Raw genomic sequence first — 14327 nt, forward strand, 5'->3', positions numbered from 1 at the left:
GTGTAGAAACAATGCTGACATTGTAAAGTCAGAGCCAACACAGAAAGGAGAAAGACCCAGGGATGGAGAAGCAAAGGCTGGATAACAGATCTGTTCATAGAATCATAGAATGGCCCGGGTTGGAAGGGACCTCAAGGATCATGAAGCTCCATCCCTCCTTGTGCATGCAGGGCCACCAATCTCCATATCTAACACTAGGCCAGGCTGCCCAGGGCCCCATCCAACCTGGCCTTGAACACCTCCAGGGATGGACGGGGCATCACAGCCTCTCTGGGCAGCTGTTCCAGCACCTCACCACTCTCTCTCTGTCAAGAACTTCCCCCTCACATCCAACCTCAATCTTTCCTTCCTCAACTTCAAACCATTTCCCCTTGTCCTGCTGTTATCAACCTTTCAAAGAGTTGATTCCCCTCCTGTTTGTAGGCTCCCTTTAGGTACTGGAAGGCTGCAATGAGGTCACCCTGCAGCCTTCTCTTCTCCAGGCTGAGTTCTGTAACAACCATTGGATGATCAAATTAAATACAGCTGCAGCTCTGCTGCCCCTTGGTACAGGTCACAGGGCCCAACTAGGGCAACAGTAAAGGAAATCCAAATTCACATCCAGAACTGAGAACACTGGTTAAAATGCTTCAGTCCTGATGTCTGGGAAGCTTTCTGCCTTCCCAAAATAGAGGCAGGTACAAAGTGCTTATGGTTCTCCCACAGTGTATGCAGCACTGATCTTGATTAGTTTTACAGCATAAATGTCAAGAACATCTCCTGAGATCAACTGACTCCTGAGTAACTTAATTATAACTCCAGGCCATTTTTGGTTTTGCATGATCATATTTACTTAGCAATAAATCTCTCATTCTCCAGGTTTGCCATACAATTGAATTGCTTTAATCTTTTCCCTCTGCTTTTGAAACTCCCAGAGATATTTTTTTCTCCTTTTTTTTTTTTTTGATCATAAGTAAAATTAAAGCAAAAAAAGAAGTTTCTTAAGAAGTTTTATGATTTTGCAATGCCGCTGAATCCATCAATATTTAATTACACTTTATAAACATAAACAAAGTCGGGTTTCTGACCCTTCCAGTCAGCTGCTGAAATGTTCAGGAGAAAGTGCTATAAGGATTCAGAAAGAAATGGGATGAGCTTCATTACCCAACTATACAAGCAGAAGTTTGTAAAATATAGCTGCTAAGGTAAATACAGGGCTTGTGCACCAGCAATCATTGGCTTTGAGCAGTGGGCTGTGCACACATCCACCTCCACCTCGTGAGAGCAAAGGTGTGTAAACCAAGCCCAGTGCTGCTGAACATCACTGAGTACAGCACAGCCAGGAACAAAAAGTGTGCAATGACCCGAATGCAAACTGCAGCGATTGGAATCCTTTCTGTGCTGTACAGAGGCTGTTTCCATAGGGAATGCTCAATATAAATCTAAGCACACAGCAGAGCTCCAGCAGTGACTCTTCCAGCTCGTGCCAGGACCCGGCTTTCTGCCTCTGCTGTGCTTTGGATTGCTCTGCACCTGGTAGGAGGTGGGAAGGTTCCAACATTTTGGCTTTAAACTCACTGTGACCTCTTCAAGTTGTTTTCCAGAGTTGATTGGAGAATATTAATTCTTTGATTCAAACTCCACAACACACGAAGCACCAGCATGAGACAGCAAAGGCAGCCACACACCACCTGCGACTCCCCACGCCGAAGCCTCAGACACACAAGTCAGCCAAAACCCATTAATTCTTTCGCCTCTGCTCTTGAAAAAAGCAAAAGCTACAGAAGCGTGTTCACCTCCACACAGCAGCGACACGAGCAATGCCTGCTGCCTGCCCTGGCATGAAGAAATGGAACAGTTTGCAGAAACAAGCCTCGAGAACCAAACAGAACGGAATGAGAGCGGACCTCTGGGTTCTTATCAGCAGTGTAAATTGGCACACAGAGGGACAGCGTGAATGGAAGTCTCTGCTTTTGGTCCAGCAGCTGTGGCCCAAGTTTGAAGAACCAGAAGTCACGTACTTACCTTGGTCAGCTCTTGGGCATTGGCCAGGTTGTCAACGGCGATGGCCAAGAAGACATTCAGGAGTGTATCTGTTGGGGAGCAGCTAAGGAAAAATCTTCACATAGCAAATAGAGAAAGCAATTACTCTTCTACACTACAGCCTTCTTTCTCCACTTCCAATCATGGCTATATTACTGGTGGATCCCTTGCACCACTGCTCTGTCGTCTTTATTTCTAACTCACCAGGAGTAGCATGTGCTGGGCACCCACCTGACTTCACCAGCACACGTCCTGAGGGGATACACACACCCACACACACAGGATTTCACCATCATTTATCCTTCCTGCTTAACAGAACAACTGGTAGCTCCTGGAAATTGGCCATTATAAAGGCCATGTTAGCATACAAAGACATTGGGCAACACGAAAAGGCTGAGCTGAGATCAGTGCTGTGCCACGTGCCATTGGGAGGAACTCTCATGGCTAATCACAGCAGAGGGGACGTGACAACCGCACAGCAGTTGCAAAGCAGCCACAAAGAAATTGTAAATCAGGTATCTTTGCATACAACATGAGAGCAAGCAAAACAAATCCAAGTCTTAACCAATGCCCAAGAAGCAAAAAAACATTTGCTCCCATACGCTGCCTGGTGACAGGACCCCACGGCTGCGTAAAGCTATGACTACTGCCCTAAATATGAGCATACATGCCTTTTACATTGATCTAATGTATTCACCCTCTGGAGATTCACAAAGCATTGCACTGCTGTTGCATTCATAGTCTGTTGGCCTCACCACAGCCATAGATGAGCTTGGCTTCAGCAGCACCCTGGCTGTGAGTGCTGCATGCTGAGCACCACCACTTCACATCAGCACAGCTTCAGGAGACTCCCCAGGGCAGCCAGAGAGCAAAACTTGCCCAGATCCAAAAGCTCAAGGCTTCTTGGCTTTCCTTTATCAGGAGCCCTCATCAGACTTGAGAACCTTTCAGGCCTCTCATCCCCATTGAGACAAATGCCTCCAGAGCCAAAACACTGATCAAAACCCAATCCTCTGCTTGGGGCAGTGGAAGTAGGAGCAGAGTGTACTCCTTCAGGATGTGTCTACATCCTGCAGGGAATGGGACAAGGACTCCTGGGTTTTCTCCAGGCATCCATCAGGATTTCACCACCACAAGCAGCACGGGATAGAGGGTTTTACCATGCAAGGATGATTCCATGGGGACAGCAAGAGCTGTGAAATGTGATGCACATCCACTGCGAGGGGTACGGGGCAGGAGCTCCTCGCTCCCACTGAGCCCAGCAAATGAAGAACAAGAAGGGAAAGATGATAACCAGAATGATCATCTCCCTCCCACGCTGGAGAGAGAGCAAAATCAACTTTTCATTTGCAAAGGTATCTGTGTCTCCATTTCCTTTTACCTGGCGAATGGCTGAGGGGCCACCCTTGGTGCTTCGATGTTGGAAACGCCTCCAAGCCCCAGGCTGGGGGGAAGGAATGTCTCATAACAAAGTTGTCTTCCTACCTCTGCCTCCTACACACACATGCTGAAAATGCCTCATGTAACATAATCGGCCCCTGGAAACAGCATTATTTTGTGTTTTTTTAAGCTTGGGGATGTTTTGATTAATCAAGCAGACACGTTCCAGTGGAATTGAGTGTTTCTTCCCCCCAAAAAAAGTCCTTCCAACCCTTTTGCAGAGCTTGGGAACTCCCGGACACCAAACAACCTCCATCTCCAGGCTGTACAGCCTGACCAGACACTGAGCACAGCTCTACATGCTGCAGCAAAGTGCAGAAGGCCTGGCCCCAAGCATTAGCTGCTTTTCATTTTAGGTTTTTCTTCATAATTTTTGGTCTTTTTTCTCCTTTTTCCCTCAACAGATGCACCAATTTATCAATTTACCACATAACAATGAAGAAAAGCACGGTGTAATTTCCAAGAAAATGAGCCAAGTCCTGCTGTCACTCCAGTCACACTGCTTCCATTGAACCGTTTCAGACACAGAGCAGTTGAAAATGCAAGAGAATTCTGTCTTAGAAAACCAATGTTTATAGATCTTTTCCTTGCAATGTGCTTTGAAAATACAGATTCACAGAACAATTAAGGTTGGAAAAGACCTCTAAGGTCATCAAGTCCTACCATCCGTATAAATAGATTCAAAGAAGCAACTGAGCTACAGCAAAAGCAAGGGAAAGCAATCTTGCTTCTTCCTGAAATGGAGCGATTACAGAGCCCACATCAGTTTGAAGAGCAAAGGAGATCTTCATGTTTAAAAGGAGCAGGTTTTGAAAGCTGACCCAAAATCACCAACGCCCATTCTCTAAACTGCATAAAACAATGTATTCTTACAGCTTTCTGGAGGAGATCTGTGTAAAAAGGAGAGTGGCTGCAATGTTTAAGTCCCCAGTTATAGAAGAAAAGACATTTGACATTAAGCCAATCCATAACTAAACTAACCAGCAGTGCAGGATTGCTCTGTGCTGGGCACCCTCCCACTCTCAGTAGGAAGGTGAACCCACGGCTCACATCTGTGCTTCGCCCCACTCTGCAGCATCACTGACATTAATGGCTGTTTTACTTCCAGCAAAAATGCAGTTCTGCTATTTTCTGGCAAACTGAACTTTATTTTCAGACCTTCCTGCTTATGTTTTGACAGCTAAGAATAACGTTAAGTCCCTGGTAAGTCATACAGTTCAGCTTTCACCCCAAGATAAATGACTGCCTGCTGCTTGCTCTCAGCATCCACACCGTAACTACGGAGAAGCAGAGATAGCTCTGACCTTCCTGAAAACCTGCTTGAAATACCAGCATGAGCATCTGTGGGCTTAATGCTGCAACTCCCACGGTAAACACACAAGGATTTAACCCCTTATCCTCCACTGACCCCTCTCGCTGTGTCTAAACGCCAATAGAGTCATGTGTGGTGCAGGAGAGCTCTTCCAATTCATGAAAGCAACTGATCCTCTCAGGCAAAGTCTTGGCCATGGCAAGGAAAGGCAAAGGCTGAATCCATGGCAGTTGCAAGGGGCGAGCAGGTCTTCATTGCATCCATGCGAACAACCCCTGCTGTCTGTTACTGAAACTGAAGTACAAGGGAGAAGACCTCCCTTTCAAGTGAAGGGGCAAGAAAGGAATTAATACCCTGCTCTTCAACACTGCTGTATCTCAGCTGCTCTGAGGTTAAAAGTCTCTCTCTCTTCCCCTCAGCCTTGCTGTCAAGCCTGATTACGACTTAATCTCATTTCCAAATGCCAAGCCCTGAGGACTGAGAGCAATCCCAGCTCTCCATTGACCCACTTTTCAGACGCAGCATGTTTCTGGAAGGAGCACGCTTAGGCGGGTGCCTGAGTGTAGCTGCTGAACCAGCTCACGTGTCCTGGCTGCTATTGCTCTGGCAGTGCACATTAATGGGACAAACCCCACAGACAGCCCTCTGGGACACGCACAGCTTGCACGCTGCCTGCTCTGCTGTTCCCTGCCACAGCTCCTCATGCCAGTGGAGAGATTTCATGCAATGCAAAGGGCTGAGCCTGCTTCACAGTCCATGGGCTCTGATGTCCCATGTCCCACTGCTGGCTTGTGGTCACCCTGCTGGTCACCAGGACTCACACATCCCTCTCTGCAGAGCTCCTGTCCAGCAGGGCAGCCTCCAACCTGCACAGATGTGTGCCATTATTCCTCCCCAGGTGCAGGACTCCACACTTTGGCCTTGCTGAACCTCATCACCCAACTCTCCACCCTGTCCAGATCTGCTGAATGGCAGCACAGCCTCAATCCACCCCACCGTCTGCTCATCTATCTCACACTTTCTAAACTTACCTACAAGGAAGTTATGGGAGACGACATCAAAAGCCTTGCTGAAGCCAAGGTACACAACATCCACTGCTTTCCCCTCATCTAATCATCTGCTGCTCAAGCAGAACAGAAACACTCAGCCTTATTATCCCTATTTACAGAACAAACAAGCCAGGCACACTGCCTCATATATGCAACCATTTTCAAGTTTCTGTTTCTAAAGGATGCTGATTGACACTGCACAGCTTATCGCTGCAGCCAGTGAACAGCTGGTACCAATGAACATGTAGTCAGCCAACGTGAGCAATGCTGTGCAACATCAGCCCAGCAGCATCTTCATCACAAAAGAGAGAGTGCTATCACTAATTCTGCGCTCTGCAGGCTCTCCCGTCCCTCCAGCCATTAGGTCTGAGGATCACTTTGCTTGGTTGCACATAAAACACAGCCTCCTGCTCCAAGTCTTTGCTCTGTATGACAGCTACTTCCAGCACACACCTTGGGGCACTTCTGGAGGCTCTCAGGTTCCCATTGCCCTGAGCAGGCTTTCATGACAAAGCGAAACAAAGCATCTTCATGGATGTATTTCTTAACTTGGAACAGGACCAAATACACCCAGAGCCCAAAATACAAGGGTTAGACTCATGATTTAAGTATTGTGTGAAGACATTTTCAAGCATTTGAAGTAGCACAGCTGGTGAAGCTGTCATGGCACCAAGAGACTGATGCCCAATTTACGTGCTAAAGCCATTTCAACTCTTTCTCTGCTTGGTTTAGTGTAAACTATCCACAAAGACAATCAAAGTACAGATGTTCTGCTTTGACTTGAGTTCAAATATTTTTCCTACAACATAAATGGACTCAAAATAGGACGTGCTTAATCTAAATCCATGAAAATTAAAACGAACAAAGATCCTGCTCACATAGCCACCAGAAGTGTGACACCAACAAGGACAGCTTGCCTACTGCTCTTAGCTCAGGTGCTGCAAGGAGCAAAGCCACAGCAAAAATCTGGTTTTAAAAAGTGCAAGGTTGGGGTGGGTAGGAATTAAACCATGTTAGATATTTCTGGCACCCTACAGTAGGCACTAAGACAAGGTAGTATGCAAGGATACAGTTACCAAACAACGTCAGGACGATGAAGTAAATGGAGGAGAACATCCCCGAGTGGACACCGCCCTGTGACTCTATGCCATGGTACATCACTGCGTTCCAGTCCTCCCCAGTCAGGATCTGCACAGAGAAATGCAAGAGAGAAGAAAATGACACACAGGGAAGACAAAGAAGGTACAAAGTGGGGGAGCTGGGTGATTGGACACAATCCTGGACCGGTCTCAGGCTGTGGAGTGGACACCAGCCTTGCAGCCCTGGATGGTCACAGCTCACACACAGCTTTCTCTTCTGCTGCCTCTTGGTTATGCGTATGCTTTCCACCTCTGGCATGGGCTCCCATGTAGAAGTCACATCCCAACACGTCTTCCAACCCATCTCCATTTTTAAGTCACGCAGAGATGTCAGGTTTTAACAATTCCACGTGCAGCTCATGTCTCCAAAGAAAACTCTGACATCCAAGCCCAGTGCCCTGAGTGCTTCATCTCCTCTCATTTCAACTCAGAGTTTGCTCAGTCACGACCCAACAGTCTATAAGCACTGGGTCAGCCACATAACAGGAGAAACACAGCTAAACAAACTCCATCCCACTACTGAAAGCCCACTGTTCCCCAGACCCTCAGGGCTGCAAACAACCTTGCTGCAGCTGATCATTTCTCCAAATGGAAAACCCTCTAGCACAGCCACTGCAAGGTTTGCACCACAATGGCTCTTTTTCCTAAGGCCAAAGGATCCTCAGTCAACCAGGCTCCAGAAAACCTAAGCAGAAGCAATATCCAAATATGAGTGAGGATAGCAAGGGACAGTTTGAAGGAGTCTCTGCTCCTCCTGCATCCTTGTATGAGCAGAGCCCTGAAGAGCTGCGCTGGCTGCAGGATGGGATGCTGACCCAAAGCTGATTAGCAAACATGAATAATACAAAACTCATTTTAATAAGTGGAAGAACCTAAGCCTTAAATAAGCCTTGTCACTCTAGATGCTAACTTTGCACTATCCTGAACCACCTGCCATTCCTCACCAACACAGAGCAGCAGATTAGATTTTCACCTGCCCACCATGGCCAATCCTACAGATTACATTGAGATTCATTACAATGAGAAATGCCCACTGCAATTAAGAGCTCAGATACCTAAGGAGGAAGCTGTCTATGTGCTTAGTACAAGAAAAAGCAAAAAAAAAAGCAACAATAACAACAACAAAAAAACAACCAGAAACAGAAAAACACCCTGAAGCACAGTGTGAAGAAGCAATCAATCCCATGTGCATACAGTATGCTCCAAATAATTACAAATTCCAGACTATCTGCTGAAAGAGAGAAAACGTCTTGCTGCAGGGCTGGTGCTGATGACAGCATTAAGGCAAGAAGAGACACAAGGCTGTGCAGTGCACATACAAACTTGTTTCCCAAATGCAGTATTTGGTCGCAGATAATTCATTGCAAGCAATCTGTACCACTAGAGTTGCCCTGGGCTCGCAGCAGGGAATGTGAACCACACCACTGGGCTTCAAACTCTGGCATTCAATTACACTGAGCAGCGTTCACAAACTTGTGTTCACATCATTCCCATGAATTCACAACTGCTCCTTCTGTCTGGAAATGAACACACAGCGATTGCTGTTCGTACACTCATGGGAAGGAGGTTGGTGAGAGCATTTGTGTGACCTGCATGAGACCAAAGCTTCCAGATACCACAGACTGCAGGATGCACAGAAACCCGCAGGACTTGGGCTTCAAAAATCCAGCCAGAATGTTTTGAAAAGGAAACGAGATAATGAAGGAAAGAAGTTTCATGAAACTGCTGCAGAGAGATAAATGGTCTAAATTCAGCAGGCTGCGTGCAGAGCTGGGGATGCTCTCAGAGGCTCTGGTGAGATGCACTCTTTGACCTGCTGTCCTTCCCCCATTTGCACCATTGCTCCCCAGCTGCAGGAATTACTCAAGCAATTAGGTAGCAGCCCTCAAGGAGCAGAGCACGTGGAGTTAATAAAGGCCTTTCTAGTCTATAAAGTCTGTTTTTACGGATGCTGAGGTCTGGCTGCACCCTGCTGCTTTGGCTCCTCACCTCCAGCAGCCCCTGGGGCTCCACTCCTTCACAGCACGTGCAGTTATTTAAGCAGCAGCCCTCCAGGAGCAGAATACATATGGTTAATAGAGGTATTTCTTCTTTGTAGAGTCTCTGTGTTTATGGGTGTTGTAAACACTTGCAGCTCAATGACTGCTGCAATAGAGGCATGTTGCTATTTGTCACGCCTATATATATGAATATATATATATATATATTTGTATATACACTGATTGGCATTCAGCTCACAAAGACTGTTCTTGAGAGCTAGGAAGAGAGTAAAAACGTGTGATACTTTTCTGTGGGAACTGAAGGGCAGTGGGACTCAGTAGAATCCAATGCTGAGCTCAGCCAGAGAGACACAACACAAACTGGGATCCCGTGACAGAGGCTGTGACCGACCTTCCAACCTCAGTGGTTCTGTAACTCCATGTTCAATCTGAGCTCTGAAAGGGCTGGCTCTGAGGGAGGTCATCCACCTCCATCTTAAAGCCTCTGCAAAGGGGTGAGGGATGGGCAGGGTGTATCTAGCTTGTATTGTATTTGCTCTCTGCATTGCATACATTCACTGGATAATGCCACTCTGCTGATTGGAGCAGCATCCAAACGAACCTTCTGGCTGGTCAAGGAGGATCCAAAACCTCTGCTGAAGAAATGCTGACATCATATCTGCCACTCAAGACAGGAGTGGGATTGGCTGGGAGCAAGAGGTTATTGAAATGCCTCTGTGAGGTTAATTGTCAGTGAGTTAATTTGGAGCCAGTGGTTTTGCTGCTTTTAATTCACAGCTCTGATGCTCTATACAGATGCCATAAAATCAGCACTGTTTTCCTTCATCGAACATCCACTACGCTACAGGGACATTCATTTTGGGAACAGAAAGGAAATATTTCAGCAAAGTATTTTCAAGAGATAACTGTAGTCCCAAACCAAAATAGCAATGAAATCTCCAGATGCTCATATCCGGAGCCTGACGGGGGCTCCGTTCCAACTCTGTGGCAATACCTTTCCATTTCTGTAAGCCCTTCCTTTGATGAGCATTAAAACACTATGCAAATATTAATCTACCATGATTTGCAATATCCTGCCAGGTAAGTACTGCAGAACCTGTTCTACATCTGGAGAACAGCAATGCCCATATGAAGCTGCTTACATAGAGGTCATGGGACGCATTTTCTTTAAGCTTTTTCTCCCTTAATCCAAAACTTGTCATCCACTCAACCCTTTTTTTTTTTCTCTCTGTCTTCTCTCCTCATTTTTAGGATGTGAAATAACATAATCCAAGTCTTGCTGAGCTCTAGGGAAGCTTGGATAAGGGTCAAGTCTTAACTTGAGCTACACCTAGCGAAGAAGGAGGCCCTCCACGGACCTGCTACCTGCACACTGAGCAGGACTGTGCATCTCCACCTCTCTCCTTCACTACCTGAAATAAATGTTTAAAAATGACATGCAGAGAACAGCTGCAAAATGAGCCTCTTAAACCTGCACATTGCATCTCCCAGAGCTGCTACTTTCCCCTGCCATCACACAAACTTGCCCAAGGCTGATGCCTCTTTATGTGCTCCCCCATCGACTGTAATTCTTATCCAGCATTATCTTATCTTGAGCTATTACAGTGCAAAATGCTACATTACTTCCTAACTGCCTGGAGCTAGCTCAGGCAGTTCTCCTCATTAAATTACAGCCACTGCAGGAAGAAGTGGGGCAGGTCAACCCTCACGGGCTGTGATTTTTGGCCAAACGGTTTATGCAGTGGACCACATGAAATGCTACCACTGCAGTGTGCAGCTGTGGGCAGGGGCCCTGAGAAGAGGAGAGCATGGATACAACATCTTTGAGCATAAAAACATCTACTTTATCAAGATATTTCTTTACCTAACAAAAAATACTCTCCTTAATACTCCATTATTCTCCCAATACTTCCTTAATTCGGTAGCATTGATCTTTAACGATGCACTGATTGGTCAATGTGGCCAAAACACCGAAGAAGGAAAGAATTCACCTTTCCTAAATTCATTGGAGACCTCTCTGCTCACCAGAAACAGGAGGAGATGCCCAAGAATTTATTTTCTGACCCAAGACAAGGGATGGCTTTACCTGGAACACTGTGAGGATGGCAGCTGGAAAAGTATCGAAATTCGTGGTTGGTGTTTCGTCTCTAAAATTGAACCTAGAGGAAGAATCAGAAATAAAAACAATAGCAATAAGGGAACAAGCAAATCTCCTGCAGTCCTGTAATATGCTGTAACCTGAGTCAGAGACCAGCATTGGTTTCATCTGGACGTAACATCCCAAGGACTGCAGTGGAGAACGTGACGTCATTGAGAAGATGGCTACAGAGTCATGAACAGAAACTAAATTTGGATCTGGAGAAAAACTGGCTCTTCAGAATTAATTATATCCTAAATTCAAATGGACAATGGAAAGATAAAACCATTTTGCAGAACAAGCCATTCCAAGAAGCCTTAGTCCATAGGTGTAAAGTCAAAATTGAAATTGTCTGCCTCTTCTCAGCAGAAAGGTTGGTGCATGTACCATTGCAGTCAGACGTTCCTGCCCTGCTGCCCCTCTCCTTTTGTGATTTCCAAGTGATTGGAAGCACAGTGATTAATTAGACTTACTGCCCTCCAAAGAGCTGCATCCCCAGCAGAGCAAACACCACAATGAAGAGGAACAGCAGAAAGAGCAAACTGATGATGGACTTCATGGAGTTCAGCAAGGAGACCACAAGGTTCCTCAGGGAGTTCCAGTATCTGTGTAGGAGATCAGAGCACAGAAACCATTAGCGGTAGAAGAGCCTTCAGTTTAGAAATTAATTAGATCCACTCTTTAATTAAAAATAACTCTAAAAAATGGACAGCAAGGGCTGTTGGCATCTTTAATCTCCCCCTGCCAACGTAATTGAGAAATACATTGAGTTCAAGAATGAGGATTTTTGAGGCAGGAATTTTTCCCAAACTCCTTTTGTTTTCCTCTTCTTCCTCTCCCCTGCTGCAGCTGGGAGGACCGAAGCGCCCCACACAGCTCTGGGATCATGCACCCATTCCAAGAGAAGTTATGCTCATAACACAATGACTGCAGGTTTCAGGGGATATGTTGTGGAATTGTGGAATTGTGGAATATCTTCACTTTTGAAAGACAAAACCAAATCTCTCCTTGGAGGAGGAGGAGGATGGAGCCCTTGGTCACAAGGGCTTTGTCCTGCTTGGTGCAATTCCTTCAGGCAAAATCTGCTTCCAGCACCATCTCACTGTTAACCCCACCGAAGCAGCTCCAGCTCATCCCAGAATAGCTCAACACCAAACCCTGAATGATTACAGAGCACCAGGACATAACGAGGGGCTGCATTTCTGCAGCTGCCAGTCCCCATTAACTTCAGACATGACAAAGGGGAAAACATGTTGAGCTGTCCTCTCCTTGTCTTCCTTTGTGAATTTTAGTCCCTCTTGGGCTGTGCTCCTCTTAGTGCATCCTGGTGTCACCGTTGGGACTGACGCAATTTAGCTTTTAACTTTCACATCACTGCCATCAGCAGTCACACTGATTTGGGCCATAGGAATCAAAAGCCCTAATAGCAATTCTCCAAATCAAGGTGGACTGTCATCTTCAGCTAAGTCCAGAGGCAAGGAGCCTTGGCCTGTGGCAGCAGGGTTGGAACTTGACGATCCTTGAGGTCCCTTCCAACCCAAGCCATTCTATGATTCTATATGAGAAATGGGGGGTGGAGGGAAAGGCAACTGCTTGGGATCAGGATGTTTCCACCAGGAGAAATCTCCTTAATAAGGCCAAGGGAGTTTCTGCATCAGTGGGGTGAAAATCTGACTTGCTGCCCTGAGAGTGGGAGATCGCTCAGCCTGTTTCATGACTGCTTTGTCAAGTTAAACCTCAGGCTTCAGCTCTTTGCTATAGCAGCTCAAATCCTGAATAGTCACAACAGGCAAAAAGATCATTTTACCCTGCAAAAATGTCCAAATTTTTAAAAAAGCACAACATACAATCAGATACATTCTATCTCTGTAGCTCCGCTGACAATTAATTGCTAAAAATTTGCCACAAAATGTGCCTCTTTCAATAAGTAAGATCAGAGTGGAGGTAGACTAAATGACGTTTTTAGGGCAAGATCCCACTTCTTTTACTGGACATTTACAGAACTTCATGTTCCCAACTCCCACAGTGCCTCCAATGGCACACTGTCATGCAGGGATTTTGAGTCTTTGTGATGATTAGCATCAGATATAAACTGGCAAATTCTCCAGCAACAAAAACCATGCATGGGAATAGCCAGAAAATGCCTGCTTACTTCAACCTGCTCTTTTACTGTCAATGAAGGCAATGGTGTAGGTGGAAAAACAACAGCAGGAGCACCCAAATATTTCATCCCATCCCACAGCACTGTTTTAAAACAGAGAAATTGCTCCTGGTGGGTTTGCAAGTTGCACAGCAGCTGTTGCTAACGGCAGCACATATTAACACAACACAAGAGCACGAAGACAACAGAGAAGCTGGAGCAACCCAACTCCAGTCAACGTCCACATTTACAGGCTCCAGAGAGAAACCTCAGACATCCCCAGAGCAGACAGAGCACAGACAGCAGCAATGCACTTATATTCATGTCAGCACTGTGGTTTGAGCATCAGGATTTATTATCTGGCAGTAGCCAGAGCTCATCTCAGTAGATCTAAATCCTTAAATACTATCAGCAGCAGATAAGGGCAGCAGGCACTTATTGAGAGTCTTGTTTTAAGCAAGTTTAACAAATAATGAAGTAAAGCTGGATGCAGCTGCCCCAAGCAGAATGGTTTCAAACTACAAGAGGGGAGATTTAGACTGGGTGTAAGGAAGAAGTGTTTCACACTCAGGGCAATGAAGCACTGCACAGGTTGCACAGAGAGGTGCTGGTGCCCCATCCCTGCAGACAGCCAAGGTCAGGCTGGATGGGGCACTGATGGAGCTGTAGATCATAGAATTATTGAGATTGGAAAAGACCACTAAGATCATCTTAGTCCAAGCCCAGCCCATCCACACCTACAAACCTGCACAGAAAGATGTGGAAAAAGCTGTTAAAAGTCCTCAAAGGTGCAACTTTCTAAGAACAGCCTACCAGAAGCTCAGACTGACCAACCAAAGGAAGGACAATTCTACACCTGCAGCTCTCTTCTTTCCCTTACCCACGGGGTGACTTTGCACGGTGCCTAAGGTGAGTGAAACAGGAGCTGGACTTACTTGGTGACTTTGAAAATCCGCAGCAGCCGCAGAGCTCTCAGCACGCTGATGCCAAACGAGGTACCAGGTTTCACTGCAGCCCAGATGACTTCAAAGATGCTTCCCACAATGACCTGGAAGAGGAGCTCATTTTACAGAAAGGAAAACTTCTGC

The 14327-nt window shown here is 46.1% G+C and overlaps 1 protein-coding gene across 1 annotated transcript in view; it reads right to left on the reverse strand.

Annotated features, from left to right (window-relative positions):
- The window catches only part of CACNA1B (calcium voltage-gated channel subunit alpha1 B), a 251358-nt gene that overhangs the window by 78889 nt on the left and 158142 nt on the right, over positions 1 to 14327 (reverse strand). Inside the window, exons 14-18 of the mRNA XM_042879063.1 lie at positions 14175 to 14287; positions 11573 to 11704; positions 11049 to 11121; positions 6894 to 7011; positions 2005 to 2072 (exon numbers count right to left, since the gene is read on the reverse strand). Of these exons, the coding sequence (XP_042734997.1) occupies positions 2005 to 2072; positions 6894 to 7011; positions 11049 to 11121; positions 11573 to 11704; positions 14175 to 14287 (504 nt within the window). The remainder of the gene's footprint in view (positions 1 to 2004; positions 2073 to 6893; positions 7012 to 11048; positions 11122 to 11572; positions 11705 to 14174; positions 14288 to 14327) is intronic.

Source organism: Lagopus leucura, unplaced genomic scaffold (genome assembly GCF_019238085.1).
Source record: "Lagopus leucura isolate 7727_CA_CO unplaced genomic scaffold, USGS_WTPT01 Super-Scaffold_100022, whole genome shotgun sequence".
NCBI lineage: Eukaryota > Metazoa > Chordata > Aves > Galliformes > Phasianidae > Lagopus > Lagopus leucura.